The sequence below is a fragment of the Lonchura striata genome, chromosome 2 (genome assembly GCF_046129695.1).
Source record: "Lonchura striata isolate bLonStr1 chromosome 2, bLonStr1.mat, whole genome shotgun sequence".
NCBI classification, from domain to species: domain Eukaryota; kingdom Metazoa; phylum Chordata; class Aves; order Passeriformes; family Estrildidae; genus Lonchura; species Lonchura striata.
Window position 1 is genome coordinate 29592255 of NC_134604.1, and position 16268 is coordinate 29608522.

The 16268-nt window shown below is 54.3% G+C and overlaps 1 protein-coding gene across 2 annotated transcripts; it reads right to left on the reverse strand.

Moving 5' to 3' along the window:
- Nucleotides 1-2030: 2030 nt before the first annotated feature.
- PIANP (PILR alpha associated neural protein) lies at nucleotides 2031-14916 on the reverse strand. Of its 2 annotated transcripts, XM_021548985.3 has the most exons (7): nucleotides 14696-14916; nucleotides 14213-14380; nucleotides 7888-7956; nucleotides 7138-7748; nucleotides 6909-6990; nucleotides 6446-6673; nucleotides 2031-6302 (listed from the first exon to the last, which is right to left on the reverse strand). In XM_021548985.3, exons 3-7 carry the CDS (start codon nucleotides 7902-7904, stop codon nucleotides 6281-6283), a joined length of 960 nt encoding a protein of 319 aa, XP_021404660.3. In that variant the 5' UTR covers nucleotides 7905-7956; nucleotides 14213-14380; nucleotides 14696-14916; the 3' UTR covers nucleotides 2031-6280. The 2 variants fall into 2 exon arrangements, with proteins under 2 accessions (XP_021404660.3, XP_077637382.1); XM_077781256.1 differs by lacking the exon at nucleotides 14696-14916 and having other exon boundaries at nucleotides 14213-14457.
- Nucleotides 14917-16268: the final 1352 nt, after the last annotated feature.

Sequence of the window (16268 nt, forward strand, 5' to 3'; positions counted from 1 at the left end):
TGCCCACACAGTGTCAGGAAGGCTCTCTCACAAGATGCTCTGCAAAGGAATGCTAAGGAATGGCATCCAGCAGCACAGGCCTGCAGAGGAGGGCAGAGCCAAAGTGCATGGGGTTCTAACTTCCAGCCACAACTCTGGAGAAGGTCCTTGAGCAGGTGAGGTAAGCAAGTGTTGTTGGTTGCTGCCACATGCCTGCAATACAGACCCTTCCAGATGATTTTTTTTCCCCCCGTAATGGGATAATTTATAGCAGGTTACAGAAGGCATTCAGCTGGAGGGAATCCCAGATTTTGGAGATAGTTTCAAAATGTTTTTCTGAACTACTCTCTCAGGAAATCACAGCAGTCAGCAGCACCTCATGCTTGGTTTTTGGCCACACATTAGGCTGATTTTTATGTGTCTTGAAGACATGGTATAGGTTTTGTATGTTGTTCTTTGATTTAAATTATTGCATTAATTCCTCCCATCTCTGCTGTCCTCATTCAGAATGCCACTCCCAGGGCTAGCTCCCTGCTGGAGAACAGGATGTGGGGGAGATGCTAGGGAAGGAGGCAAGGCTGCAGACAGGAAAGGAATGGAGATGCTGGAAGAAGAATCAGAGCTGGACCAGACTGGAAGGGTGAGAAGTCAACAATGGACAGGTGGATAGGAGTGATGTAGTGAGGAGGGCTGATGGGAGGGGACTAGACCAAGGAGTCAGTGTTTCAGGAAGCCAGAAGAATAAGGGGCAGCTTGTGAGTCAGAGAGCGAGTCCTGGTGGAAAAAGGTATGTTTGGCTGAGTGCCTGCAGCCCCAGCCTGCGCAGAGAGGGCACCAGAGCACAAACATCTGATGACAGAGAGAAGTCAGCAGGAAGGGCTGAAGCTCTGGCTGGAAGCAGATGAGGTTTGTGCAAAACATCTTACTGCACCAATGAGAACATGAGTGTAATTCCAGCACAATGAGAACCTATCGCCACCTCTGTCAAGTCTCTCTGGCTTGTCCAGTCCCAAAGCTGTTGACTGGAGAGGATCTTCCACGTAAAGCAACAGGGTGAAAGTCTCTGCTCTCCCACACTCAGCACGGGCAGAAGAGGTGCTGCTCAGCCTCTTGTGTGCCTGTACCCCGGGACAGCCACCACAGGAGTGTGACTGCTCTGTGATGGGCCTGGGGCCACCACCAACCCACAAAGATCCTGTCCAGGGCACAGGGTGCCACGTGCAGGGGTCTGGCACTGCAGCAGGAAGGGTCCTTCCAGTGGGCAGAAACCCCAGAGTCCGAGGCCAGGTCTGGTCTGCGAAACCTGCTCCTTCCTCCAACAGTAAAGCAGAGGATCAGGGACACCTTCAGTGCCCAAAGGACTCAGACAGGGCAGAGGGAGCAGGGGCTGGGAACCATCCCCATCCCCAGCAGTCTTCAGCCCCTGCCCTTTGGAGCAGCCCTTTGGAGTGGCCGTCAAGCCCGGGGCAGCCGCAGCCCCGATTGCCGCTGGGCTTGCGAAGTGGAGGAGCTGCAGGAGACAAGGATGCTTAATTACAGAGCAGCCCTGGAAACCAGCAACAGCAGCAGCACTGTGGCCAGGAGGGGAGGCAGCAGGGCTGTAAATAGAAATTGCGGAGGCAGCCGCGGGGAACAGAGCGAGCGAGGCTTCTGCGCCTGCAGCGCTGCATGTCCCTCCCTTCCCCTGGGCTTCTGTCACCTCTCCTGGACACCCTGGACCCAGCGGGACAAACAGCGCCTGGGCGTGCCCGGGAGGCAGCAGCTCCAGAGGCAGGACAGCTGCTTTGGGTGGGGAAGTGGGTGAAGAAGGGCTCCTCCTCCACCAGGCGCCACCTCCCGTGGAATTGCGCGAGGTTGGTCAAAGGGCCCCTTCAGTCAGCAAAGAGACCAAGGCAAGATGGACACGGGGTCAAATTGCCACCTCTACTCCCCAGAAGAGAATGTGGGATGCCAGCAGGCTGAGCCCCCATCCCGATGGGGTCTGCCCAGGATCCACCTCTCATCCCACCCTGACTTTTCCAGTGTGGCACCTTCCACAGACGCAAGAGGTCTGCTTTCAATATTTTGCAAAGTTTTATTTAAAAATGTTGAAACTAACATCCCACAAGATTTGATTATTTCACCACAAGGAGAAGAGAAATCCTACAAAAATATATATCACAGCGCACAAGGGCAGGGGAGGGGGAAGAGCGAGACTGAGCAGAGGAGCAGGAGGGAGGCTGGAGGGGTGGATGGAAGCTGTGGCAGAACGAGACCAAGCGGCAATGGGAGAACAAGAGAGGAGTAGGGAAAGCGAAACGATAGGAAGGGAGAGAGAACCAGGAGGGAGACAATGGTACAGGACAAGAGTGGGGAAGAGGGAAAACAGTGGGAGAGGGAAAACAACAGGAAAAGAGGAGTAGAGAGCCAGCAGTTGGTGAAGGAAGGGGATCTCTCTCTATGGTCCTGCCAGGGTAGGGCCATGACTACAGCGGGACAGCAGGGATGCAGCTGGGAGCTGGAGTTTGACCCAGGACTTTTGTGCTGCAGGTCTCAGCTCTAAGGCTGTGACACAGATGTGGTTTGTCAGAGTGAAAAAACAAAACAGTTTAATTCAGAAAAGTCTCAAGGTGGTCCTGTTTGAGAACTTGCAGGAAATGAACAAACCACTCCTTTCCAAGCATTTGTCTTCATGGGGAAGTGGAGTGGGAAATGAAGGGATCAGATTTGCAAGGGCACTTGGGTGCCATTGAGGAAGAGGTAGATAGCCCTCTCTGAATTTTGGGATGCTTGGCAGAATGTGAGTCCCTGGAAACTGGACTGGAGGAGTGGTGTGGAAACACACACCAGAAGTCTGCTCCCAGCCTACTAATTGCAACCAACCAGATGGGAAAGCCCAAGCAGGATTTGGTCTCTGGGTCATACCACTCTCTTGGGTAAAGAGAAGGAGACTCCAGTTCCTGCTTCAAAGCAGGAGCTTCCCTCCCTTCCACTGTGCTCACAGAGAGACCACCCTTGTGTTCAAAAAGCCAGGGCTCTTCAGGAGCTCAGCAGAGACACAGTTTCTTCATCTCACTCGGCCCACTTGGATGGTCCCTTTTAATAGCATAGAAATGTTGGTCAGAATTAGCCCAAGATTACAAACACTTCCAGTTGGTTTCCCTGCACATTTTCTCTCTAATGGAAAAAAAAAAAAAATCTTTCTCCTCCATTCATCTAGAAGACAGGGAAACCTGATGGGCTGTGATTAAGAAGATGCTGTCCTCTGCCCTGGCTTGGTGCTGTCAACCCATCCATGTGCACATCCAACAGAATATTACCCTGGGCCAGGGTAAAGACCTCAGGCATGCTCTGGCTCATCTGTGTAGGGGAAAATGGTTTATAAGGCTCCAGTCATGGAGAAAACAGATCCAGTGAGATTATTTATTAACTGGAAGAAGATTGTGTGTCCACATGTGTTCTGAGTGTTTTGTTCCAGGGACAAAGCATAGCAATGAATGTTTGGGTAGGACAATGAAGTTGTTTCCCTGTATCTAACCTGTTTTGTGTGAGAAACTGAATGACTATCATAAAAATGTATTTGGCTAGGAAAATTGTTCTTAGAAAAGATGTTCATTATACCCAAGCCTGTGTTGTTGTAAGAGTTTTCTCTACACAGCTTCACCTGCTTTCCCCTTACCACAGTATTCATTAAAGGTTTCTCTCCCTGGAGATACTATTACCAAAATTAGAGACATGTAAAAGGGGGAGGAAAAAAAACCCCAAACCACCAAAATCTGACTTGTTTGTGGAATTTACAAAAGCCTTCCCAGGAGAGTGCAGGGCTTCCCCACATCAAGCTTTGGAAAATGTTTTCACTATGCCTCCTGTGGTCCCCTGCCACTTTCTCACAAACCTTCTCTCCATGCAGCATATGGAAAGAGAAAGTCCAAGGACAGCCACCGAAGTGGAAGAGTCTAAAGTCTGGCCTTGTTTCAACAAATGCTGTTGATCAAAGAACAATCTAATTAATCTGGTCTAGAAAATTACTTCAACCAGTTCAAGGTATTGCAAATTGCCAGCAATCAGCAGTGCAGCCTCCTGCAGATGTCCTTCCTCAGCAGAGACGTGCCAGGGAGAGGGGAAACAGGGGCAGCCATGAATGGGGCAGCAAGCAGGAACTGCCACCTGGTCCTTCTGTGTCCATCTGCAGCTTAAAGGTCCACCAAAGCCTTGCATGGACCCTGAATAAGAACAGGCCCAGTAACAGATTGATCTATGGTAAAGCGCTAATATCCCCTGCTGTAAGCACAGAATCAGCCTGTGCTTAGACTAGAGATCTCCAGAGTCCTTTTCCACCTACATCTTTCAGCCACTCTGTGCTTTTAATAAGCCAGTAATTTTATTTGACCTGTCATTTTCTCCAAATCTCTAATGTTTTTGGGAAGCTTATTGTAATTTACACTCTGATTTAAATGCCCTTCACAGTGAGTCAGATGGGACCTGAGAACACCTAATGGTTCAGCTGGGTAAATGGGCAGAACCAGGCCTCTTATGAAATTCCCTGTGCTTTGTCCTATAAAGAACAGGCTTTTTAAGCACACATAAAGGAAGAAAGGCTGCTTCCCCCTCTCCAAGATGACTTTTCTAAGAGACCTTGTACGGTGCATTAGGGCCTTCAAATTGTGGGTGATTTTCCTGCCTCTGGCCACATCAGTCCAGCAGCTAAAGGTGTTTGTACAGTGTAGGGGCAACCTTATCTAAATGTGCATCTTTTCACTTCAGTGGTAGTCGGTGTGGGGTTTTAATTCATTTGAAGCTCTCCATAAAAGCTAAGAGGAACTATTGTCATTAAGCTGAAATTTGCCATCTCACACATCCTCAAAGTGACACCCATGGGTCCATGCCTAGGAAGAGGTGGAGATACATGGATCTTGCTCATACAGGTAAGTGACAGTGTGGCTGCCAGCCCCACAGACCACCACAGCTCTCAAGGACATGTGCAGGCAGCCAGTTTGGACAGATTACCTGTGCCATTGCTTGCAGTTTCTAATCAGCTGTGGAACTGGATGAAGCTTCATCTGGGAGCCCAAATACCCCTCTCTCACGCCCTTGGTGAGCACTGCCTTGTGGGTTTCCAGTCACCTTGCACTCCAGGAGAGACCTACCAGCAGTACATGGCAACCCTTCCAGTGTTCCCAAGATCAACTCTAAACTGTTCTTGGTCATCCCAGGAACACATCCTGTCTGCTGCCTTGTTGCCTGTGCCAGGAGTATCTGAAAGCAAATCTCTTCCTGAGCCCAGCAAAATTCAAGTTCCTCATGCCCAGCAATGTCTGCATTCCACACTTGAGCTGTGTACAGGACACTTGCTAAATAACACGGTGAGCAGAGGGCTTCACCTCGGATTTTCTGGAAAGCATCATCATAAGATTGGTGCTATTCGGAAAAACCTTGCTGAAGGAGGCTGAAGGGGTGGATAGGGACAGCAAGGAGTCTTTCAAAGATCAAAACATTTGGAAAGCTAGAGGAATCATTTACAACTTTAACTGGCAAGAGAAGTGGCATGGGGGTGGGAACTGAGGGGAAAAAACTGTGGATGGAGAGAGGAAAAAAGAATCAAGCTGAAGAGAAAAAAGCCCAAAGGAGTGATAGGCAGAAAGAAACTGGAAAGATGTGAATATCTTCCATCTAGGGTGAAGATAATGTTTCCTTCAAGGAAATGGTTGTTGAGAGGGCCCAGGTGCTCTGTGAGCCTCTTCTGCCCAAGATTCACCCCTCTTTGGGACTCTCAGGAAGGCCAAGGTCTCAGGAACAGATGAAGTTGCCACCATCCAAGTCACCTGGCGGGCAATCCTGCAGCCACTGAACTCCAGACTTTCACTGCAAAGCACACGACATGGGAAGGGACACACAGAGGGTGAGGGCCCACGGGGACAGGGGTACACCTTTCCACCTTGCCTACCCCCGATGTCAGGCATGCACTGGTGAGAGAGTTATGGAGATCAAGTGTGTCTGTGCACATATGCTAGAAGAGGGGCTGGCGAGGTCAAGATTTCACACCACCACCAGCTGTCTTCCCTCCCACCATTCTGCTCTCTCGTCACCCTGTCCTGCATGGGCAGGGCGGGTCCCCAACTTTCCCCCAGCAGGAGGCTAAGGAGGCCCAACTCGTCCATTTGCCCAGGCACATCCCGGTGGGGTTAGTTAATGAAGGTGGTGGTGGTGGGCCGTGGCACAGGGAGGTTGGTTTTTTTTCCTGGGGTAGCAGAGGCGGGGAGAGTCCGCGCTCGCCAGCGGTGACAGGAGGGTGGGGGAGCCAGCTCAGCCTCTCCCGGGAGCATCACAGGTTCACCAGTGGGATCCTGGGGGAAAAAGGGAATTGGAAATTAATTAGCATTTACACACAGCTCCACCCCCTACTCCCGCTAGCGAACTTTGTCCTGTCTCAGTGTGCCTGTCCCCTGTCCCCTGCCAGCCCCTCCTGCCCAGCTCACTGGCCACTCACCGGTTGAGCTGGAATGCTGCATTCTTCCCGTGGCCACCCAGTTTCTCTGCACGCTCCTGGCCCTGCCTGGACTCCTCCGCCTCAGGTGTGGGAGTCAGGGGGTCGCCGTAGGGCCCCAGGATGCTGACGGTGGTGGGGGAGAGGTCTGTGAGGGGCTGCTGGCTCTCTTGCTGCCTCCCACCGCTCTGCTGCCCCGAGTGACGCCGCCGTTTCTGATTTCGGTCCCAGCTTTGGAGAGAACAAGGGGTGAGGTAAAGAGACAAGCCCCAGCCCTTGATGACAGAGAGGTTTGTGGGATGGACCCCGCTACACTCGGCAGCAGAGCCCAGCGTGGCCGAGTGCCAAACCTTGCAAAGGATCGCAGCACCAGATCTGCTACCCCTGGGCAAATGGGTCCCAAGCCCACAGTCTTCCTGTAGACACCGGCCCAGTGAGAGCCTCCATTGGCCCAAATCCCACTCACCAGAACTTGAATATGATTCCAGTGGCAACCAGGACAATGATTATGGAGATGGTGATGGTGACGTACAGCTGGGGGTCCACACCTGCGAGACAGAGCGGTGAGGCTTGTGATGGCCACTCCCTCCGGTCCCCAGAGAGCAGCAGGGCAAGGGGAGGTCCCGATGAGTTTTGCAGGAGGAGCTGCAGCTGCAGGGGACCGGGGGGGTGAAGGAGGCAGAGTGCAGATTTACCTTCCCCCCGGGGCCCGAACAAGAAGGGCCGCAGGGTGGCGGGGGTCTCTCGCAGGTTGAGCCCCGCGTTGTGCAGGAGCGAGTGAGAGTTGGGCTGCGCCGTCGCCATGCCGTGCGGCGAGACGAAGGTGTACCCCAGCGGTGGGAAGCCTGGGTTGGCTGAGTTTGTGTCCCCTCCGTCCTCATCCGACACCGTGGGGCCCCAGACGATGGCCCAGGGGTACTGGGAGGAGGGCATGCCGTCCTCCAGCCCCGAGGGCGTGGCGGGCCGGGCGCCCGCGGCCTGGCGCCTCCGCCGCCCCGCGTGCCGCGGCTCCGCTCCCCGCGCGGGCAGCGCGCGCGGCCGCGGCACCGCGCGGGACCCCGAGCGGGACCCCGAGCGGGAATCCGAGCGGGAATCCGAGCGGGAATCCCGCTCCGCCTGTGAGGTCCTTTCCCAGATGCAAATGGACCGTGGCGCCGAGGGGCTCCGGCGGGTGCAGAGAGGACGAGGGGCTGCCGGGCCCCGAGAGCGAAGAGACCATGTGCCGGGAGGAGGGACGGCCAGGACGACGAGGAGGAGATGCCACAGCTGCAGGGAGTGGATGCGGGAGAGGAGTGCAGGCATCCTGCTGCGGGGCGGGGGGAAGAAGAAGAGAGCCTGATCTAAACGTTCCTCCTTTAAAAGGCCAAGCAGCCGGGAGCAGCCCACCACCCACGCTCCTGTTTTCTTCCCGCCTCACCTGCCAGTGTGAGAAGCTGTGAACCTACCAGGCACTGGGCTCCATCTCAGATGCAACAGTGTCTTCGCTCAGTCAGGACCTTGTCTCATCTTCTTCACTGGGAACCAAAAGTGGGGGTGTCAGTGTCCCCTCACGCAGTGGTGACAGCTCTCTCCTTGCGGGCAGTGTGTGCTCCCGGCCCCAGCCGGCACGATAAGGGGAGTCCATGCACACACACCTGCACGCTCTCCTGCTCCCATGCACCCCATGCAGGGAGGTGCATCATCCCCATCCCCATGCCAAGTCCACCCAGAAACACGTGCATTAGGATATGCTCACAAAAGCAAGGAGCGATCACACGTGCCCAGGCACATGCGCAGCTTCCCTAGGGACTCTCCTGTCTTAGGGCCGACAGGGGGATTCAGCATCTTTGTTTGCTTATCACTGGAACAAGTTGGAATCTTAATTCCAGTGTTTATTTATAGTGTGGAGTGTGTAATCCATTTATTAAAAAAGAGCCTCTTCATTGTGTGCCAGAGCAAGGGAGCGAGAGGGGAAGCATGAGAGTGGTAAACCAAGACGACTGAGAAAGAGTGAATCAGCGAGAAAAAGTCCAGCCTCACTAAAGAATTTAAGAGAAAAAATATGCCTATCAAATATTTAGTATTTACTTTCTTCTTAGCTAACATGAAATTACCTTCCCACACTCCTTGTCTTAATGTCCTCTGCACTGTCCCATCCCTCCCTTTCTCCCCTATTCCTCCTTCTCTCTCCCACCTCCCATGGCTGAGCAACAAAAGCACGGAGTGAGGTCAGGTCCTCTCAGACGGATTTCTGCCCTGGATGCTCTGCCCCGTCCGGCATCAGCCTGGTGGCAGCCCGGCTGCCCAACCCTTCCCTTGGCTGGGCACAGCGCCGTGCCAGCCCTTCCCTGGGGAGCTCTTGTGTGCCTGACCCCGGATCCTCTCTGCAACCACACGCATGCACAAGACAAAAAAAAAAAAAGAAAAAGAAAAAAAAATCATGTGAGGTGTTCAGCCTGCTCCTTCATCCTGAAGGGGAAAGCATGAATGCCGACAACCCACGGTCATGCCCTCCTGTGGCTGCCGGGATGGAGAAACAGGAAAGCTTCCCTGAGGGAGTCAATGCAGAGGCCAGCCCTGCCCCTCCAGCCCTGAGCCAGCTGTGCTGCACCTCCTAGCTTCCAAGGGGTTACTGCCATCCGCCCCTGCTCACCCCATGCCCTGAACAAAAACTGCAGCCCCCTCCTGCGTGGGAGGCTTCCTCTTCCTGAGGGAAGAAGCCAGGGCTTGTTGTGATGTACACCTGAAAAGAGGGGCAAGGAGGAAGGGCACCCAAGACTAAGTAGCTGTCTAGCTCCTGCTGCATTAACCGGGGATATTTTTAGTTTCCTTCTGTTAAATATTTAAACAAAGTTCACAGAAAAAAAAAAAAAGAAAGAATTGTTGGCTAATGTGCCCTGCCCCTCCCTCCGGGGCAAGATCAGTCTCTGGAGGGACCCTGAGATGAAGATGAGGAGAAAAGAGCAGCTATTCTCAGCATTTCTTTGTTCTTTGCTCCTGAACCTCTAAGCCTTGGAGGGGCTCGGTATTAAAATGCAGCTCTGCAGAGAGGCAGCAGAATGGAGCAAGTTTCTTCTGAACCCAGATACTGGCGAGATCTTGGCCATCTGGATTATGATCACGATGCCGTGGAAGATCATGTCTGGTAACAGAAATCCATGATAGAATTTATTTTGGACTTTGAAAGGAAGGAAATTCCAAGCATGGAGGGCCTCCTTGTGTGAATCCCCAGGCTGGAGGGCACACAAATTGCAGGAGAGATTTCAAGGTGGCTTGGAGTGCCTGGGGCCATGCCTGGGACTCACCACTGGGACAGCAGTTCCCTGGGATGAAGAGCCTGCTCTGCTTGTGGCACAGGTCAAGTCTTCAGGGGCAGAGGACTGTTTTGCATCGGGCAGCAGGAGATGTGGGGCTGGACAGCGCCATCCCAGCAGTGGTGATCTCCAGGTGCAGGCAGACCTCGGTGCTAGTCCCGCAGGGAAGGGTGGCACAGTAGTGACACATGTGTAACCTCTAACACTCCTCCTAAAAGTGATGGCTCTACCCTCAGAAATGTGCCTGGGGGTAGGAATGTTGGGGTTGCTGCAGTCTCCTCACAAGATCTCACAATGGAGACATCTCTGTTCTAAGCTGAGATTATGAGCTCCAGCAATGACACCCCAGTCTGTGGACTTGCAGGGTTGAAAACTTGGGAATAAGATACCCTACAGAGATAAATCCTGGATGCCTTTCACACACAGTTGTCTAAATTTCAGCCCTATGGAGCAGAAAATGTATGGAATGAGCTGAGGAGGGGTGAGCCCCAGCACTGACCACCTCATGTGCACATGCTGCTGAGGAGGGGACATGGGGTGCAAGCCTCAGACTGGAGACAATGATGTGCATGGGTTCTGCTGCCTAGAGTGAAGAGCTGGTGATTCCCAATACCCCCACCCCAAAGGTGGCTCCAGATGAGTGCAGGAACGATGCAAAATTGGTTGTTCTCCGTCTATGTGTTCTGGTTTGCTAATGAGATCACGGCCAAAGACTGTGTCCTGCACTGGCACACCCAGGACTGATTGTGGAGGAGCTGGGAGCAGGACAGAGGTGCCTCCCATGGCATGGAGAGTGTGGGAGCAAAGGAAGGCTTCAGGTGAAAATACCAGGCAGTGCAGGCTGGATTCCAGCGTGCTTGGAGCGTTTATGTTCGAAATGGAGCATGGATGTCCCTGTGGATTATTGACTGAACAGCAGACAAAGCATGTCTGGGGCACCCTGCGGTCAGCCACCGGCAGCAGGATTGTGTCCTGGGCACTGACCCTGCTGTGTTGGAGGGCAAGAGTAACACGTGCCCTTCGTTCAGCTCTGGATGCAGCTTCCAGTGTGGATCCTGAATAAACTGGTAGAGCAGAGATGGGGATGCCAATGCTCTCACTACCTGGGAGTATAAATCCCACCTCATAGCATTCAAGAAGCCTTTGTGTGCCAGAGCAGAGAGATTGGATTTCTGCACCAGTACCTCATGGTAGGGCTCTTGCTTTCATATGTGTTTCCCAGGTCTAATGGCAATAAAACTGGACAGGGTTACTCCCAGAGTCTGACCAGGAAACCTGTATACTTTCACTCTAGCTACAGAGCCTTCATCTCTGCGTTCCAGTCCTGTGATGCACAGATGACAGAGTGTGAATGACAAAGCTATTTCCCCAGGGCACTTCATTGAGCTCAGTTTGTGAATCTTGGTGCTTGGAAGCAGTGAGTAAGAATTACACTGTTCTTTGCTGCTGCATATGGACCCCACCATCACTCCAGACTGGGGTTAATCTGTTAGGAGCTGCTCTCATGCATTTGCAGGATGGAAGCATGAATCCTGCTGCTGTTCCCCACACCCATCTGTGCTTCTTCCCTCTTTGTAAGTCTCCTGCAGCATGGACCCGCTACTGCTGGGACATGAGAGAGCAGATCTCAGTAGCCGTGCCCCAAAGCATACATAGCAGTTTACCAAGGGGGGCTGGGAATTTACATCCTACCTAATGTGTAGGAGCAGAGCCTGCTGCACTCCTGCTCAGAGCAGGGAGCTCTGAATAAACCCTGAATGTGACACCCTGATCTCTGGAGTTCAGATACTACTGTGCCCCAGGAAAGCCCTAGGATTCGCTTACTCCTTCTCCATGTTCAGGATTCTTGTATACCTTAATGCAATAGAGAAATCCTATCCAAATAAAAAAGGCATGGCAGGAATAAAAGAACCAAGGTGCCAGCCGTGTGCTGTAGCTCCCTCGCATCAAGTGCAATCTGTAACCTTCTGTTACAAAATGCTGAAGTTTGACAAATTCAAATGAGGAACAATACTATTAATAAAGAGGGTCACACACCAGCACAATTCACCTAGGCAGGTGGCGTGTTCCCTACTGCCTGCAGCCTTTGCCTGGCTGTATTCCTAAAAGAGATGCTACAGTTCAATCAGAAGTTATGGGCTTGGCGCAGGAAATTAAATCGGTGAAATTCTCTGGCCTGTGCTCTGCTGTAGGTCAGTCTCGATGATCAAAATGGTCCCTCTGGCCTTAAAATCTGAGAATCTCAGAGCTTTCTCAATGCCTAGCCGAGATCAGCTCTGACTGGAGAGCAGTTGGATGAAGCCAAGCGCACACAAGCGGCGTTAGAGAGGAGCGGGTAGAGGCTCTTTCCATCCGGGGATGGGAAAAGAGTTGCACCCGATTCTGTCTGGCTCAGCCGGCAGATGATGATCTATCTGTATTTTTGTAACATCTAGAGCTTGACTGCTGTGATACTGTGCCTCTAGGAATGAAGCTGTCTGCTCTCAGAGCACTCCAGCTAGTTCAGAATGCAGCAGTCTGTTTGCTCGGCGACTCAAGCTGCCGGGAATGCATCACCATGCCCCTCTGCACCCCACATCGCCTCGCCTTTGAGCAAGAGTCCGGTTCAAGGTCTCCAAACCAGCATTCAAAGCCCAGCATGGGACAGGCCCCAGTGACCTAAGCAATCAATCACCTCTCCTTATGCAGCGATGACCTCACATGACGGATATATTCTACTGGAACAATGAAATTGCCAACCAGTTTGGGGAGAGGGGGAAGGGATGGAAGAAGGGTAAGGAGGCTAATGACCCTGCAAAATGGAACATTCACAAGAGCTGGGCCAAGATTATGAAACTTACTGCTGGCTAAAATAACGCTCACCATTAGCAACCCTGCAGCACCGAGAGCTTCATGCAAATCCTTGCTTCGCCCAGCTCCCCCACTGCAATGATTCCACTTGAAACAGTGATGAAAAAATCAAAACAAACCCAAGGAGGACCCAGCACTCTTTACAGAGAAGGAATGCTAGGTTGGCTGTCATTTTTAAATCTCCCAGGCAGCACCAAGGGCTGTGGTGACAGCTACTGATACGAGAGTGTGATCTGGGACCACAGAACCTAGCAGCTATCTCCAAGCACTGAGCAGAGTGAGTTGAAGCACTGGCAGTGAGACCCCCCCTACACACTGTGTGATGCCCTGGGCACACCACACCTGTATTTTTCTCAGTGGCCACGGACACCCCAGAGTTCATGGTCCAAGAGGCAGAGATGCAGTCACTACTGGTTTGGCAGCAGGAAGCATGAGCTCCAGTGTTGGTGAAAAGGGGTTATGTATATGCCCCGCTGTATTTGGCTGGGTGGGGACAGGGAAAGGAGGAATCGCAGAGCAGATGACCCAGGGAGACAATTCTGCTGCACTTGGAGGAGTTTGGCAGCTGGGACTGTGAATCCTAGCGCTGGTACCCTGGGGTGGAGATGCCAAGCCCATCCAGGGAAAGAGTTCCTGCTATGCATGTGGCTGGGGGCAGCACCTGAATGTGGGGGCTGGCAGCTGGAATGCAGTGACTCACATCAGGCTGCTCTGCTTGGTGTCTGAGGTTGAGAGGGTTGGTGGCAGCACCCAGGAGGATCCAGCAGGACCCCGGAGGGGCTGACACTGCTCGCCCTGAGTCAGTGCAGGTCCTGCAGCGTTCAGTGACTTGCCGATAGGAATTCCCGTGCCAGGCTGCCAGGGTGAGCACCTATGGGCTGGGTATGGCGATCCTAAGCTGGGGCAGAATGCAGGGCTGTAAGGGTGATGCTGCATTTGGATGTTTTCATAGCAAGGGAATGGGTGTGTGAAGCCCATCAATGGTCCTCTGAGCCTAAGTCTCCCTGCATTTGGGAACTGTGAGTGTGGCCCCATTCCAAGCAGCACTCTAGGATGCCGGTCCCCTGCCATCTAGTGCCTGCCTGCAATACATGTCATGAGTCTGACAATCTTCTGCCTCCCAGTTTCCTACTGTTCCCGGGCATCCAAGTGCTTCAAGTGCTGAGTCTCCACATCTGAATTGCTCTCTCTTGCATGGTGCACCCTTGGCCAGGCAGGAGGTGGGATTGACCCCTCTGTTTCCTTTCTCCAGCTGCGCCAATTTGGCTGAAGTCGCCTTCCTCAGCGCAGGCTCCAGCGCTCCAGCACAACAGGTCTGTGATGGAGCCCGGAGCTGGAGGGTAAGAGGCAGCGATCCCTCGGCTGTGCCCCCTCCCTCCCGGCACCTCAAGCATCCCCTGCCCCCGACTAAAAGAGGAGGAAAAGGAGGGGGGAGGAAGGAGACAGCCGGCTGGAAGGAGACAGAGCACCTAGATCGGGAAAGGGAAAATAAGAAGGGGAAGAAAGGACACAGGGAAGGAGACGGGGAGAGATGACTTGGAGACGGGCATGCAACCCCCCTCCCCCCCGCCCCTGCAGCCCCGTCCCCACTCTGTCCCCCAAGCCCGGGCCGAGAGGATGAACTTACCTTGCGGGGAGACGAGTGGGGCGCAGCCGGGGCGGCGGAGCACAGGGCTGGGGGAGCACAGCTGCTGCTGCCCGTGCTTCTCATGGCCAGGACGAAGGAAGGAGAGGAGGAGGAGGAGGAGGAAGAGGAGGAGGAGGAGGAGGAAGGTTTGCTGAGGCTGAGCTTTGGCTGTGGAAGAGGGAGCGAGAGATGCCTTGAAATAAACAGCTGCCGAGGACTGGTCCAGCCCCTCTTTCTCTCTCTCTGTCTCTGTCTCTCTCGCTCGCTGCCTCCCGTTAACCCCATGGCTGCTGGCACGGGCGCGCCCGGCACCGTGGCCCCCGCTGCAGCCGCGGGGGGCGCCGGGGCGGCCGGGCGAGGGCAGCGGCCGGGCGGGGGCAGCGCGTCCCCCCGGCCCGGAGCCCCCTGCCCCGGTGCCGGGCGCGACGGCTCCTCCCGCTCGCTGCCGCCCGCGCCGCGCTCCGCAGCCCCGCACCGCCGGACCTGCCCCCGCCGCCTCCCGCGCTGCCCGCACGGCCCGGCCCGGCCCGGCTCGGCTCCGCTCCGCTCCGCTCGGCTCCGCTCCCCCGTCTCGTCGGTTATTTCGGGATCTTCACAGGAAGCGATTAGGTTGCCATGGAGAGAGGTGTCTCCAAGGGACCCGTCGCTCCAGCTCGCTCCGGCGAATGCCACCCCCGGACCGGTCCGTCCTTGGGGGCGGAGGCCCCCCGGGATCCCCCTCCCCCGGGCCGCCCCCCGGGACTCATCCCCGCCGCCCCTCGCCTTTCCGCCCCGCAGCAGTGCCCTCGGGGAGATGCCACCCCTCGGTCCCGCCCCGCGTCCCCCGTGCCCGCGTCCATCATCCCCGGGCTTCGGGCCCCGGGCCCCCGTGGCCGCCGCGGTACCGGGCGGGGGGGCGGCAGAGGGACGGGTGGCCCCGGCGAGGCGCGCCCCCGGCGGGGCAGGCGGCGGGGCTCGGTGGAGCCTCACGAGCAGAGCCCCTGGGACACATGGGTGAGGTAGGAGCGCTGGAGAAGAGGGGAGGCGGAGGGGGATCCTTCCAAGGTGTGTTTTACCCGTTGTGGGATCACCCGGGTCTATTGAGCGTGTCCCCGAGTGCGTTTCTGCCAGGGATCGATGGGATGCGTCTGGAAATGGTAGCGATGTGACAGCAAAATTAAAGAAAGAAGCTGATGTGCCTTTGAGGGGCCGAGTATTTCACAGGGAACATCTCCCTCCACCATCAAGAACCAAACAGAAAGCCCAGACCGAATCAGATGGGAGCAGCTGAGCAACCAACGGGTGAGAGAAGAAAGTCAATGACAGAGAGACAGTTTCCACTCCAGGGCCTGAAATATGAGGAAGCAAGACAGTAATTTCCTCAGATCCTCAAAAACAATCAAACTTTTCATCATAAAGCGATGAGGAGAGACTGTGACTGACCCTGGGAAAGAAAAATACCAGAAAGAAATAGTAGAGACAGCACTGAGCTGTAAAGCAACCTGCCACTGCATGAGGGATGGAAGCAGGTGACAAATGGACACAAAGTACCAAGCCTGAGCACGGCAGGATGGCCAGAACAGGTTGTGCCAACTTTGGACAGATCTGAAGGGTCTGAGTCTGTTCTTCACCAGGCTTCCTGCGAGCTCCCGTGCCAATGAACCAGGCTGCTCTGAGCTTTCCCATGCCAGGATATTTGAATCTTGTGTGTGAATTTGTGAGCATGTTTAGGAGAGTCAACAGGTTTTTCACGTGTTTGGGAGTGATGTCATTGTGTGTTTGGAGGATCAGCACGGGGATGGGGTTGTGTTAAGGCTTACTGTCACCGGGAGGTCGTGGTGTGGGAGGAGGGCACTGCGGGCAGCGATGTCACTGCCGAGGTTTGTGTCGGATGCTGCAGCACTGTGTGTCACCAGGCATGCACACGCCAACCCCCCCCTGGCTTTTGTCCCTTTCATGTACATGGGGCTTTATGTCAGAGATTATCCCGGCTCCTGTCACACTCCAGCCTTCTCATCTCTAGCTCTCACAGGACTTGTACAAATCATCTGCACAAACCTTGCTCAGTGATCCCTCC

Excerpts from the sequence above, each read along its gene's own strand:
- PIANP (XM_021548985.3), bottom strand. Across the intron at positions 6,674-6,908 it reads GGAATCATATTCAAGTTCTG|CTGGGACCGAAATCAGAAAC; the intron begins GTGAGTGGGATT and ends TTCTCTCCAAAG. Across the intron at positions 6,303-6,445 it reads GCAGCATTCCAGCTCAACCG|GATCCCACTGGTGAACCTGT; the intron begins GTGAGTGGCCAG and ends TTTTTCCCCCAG.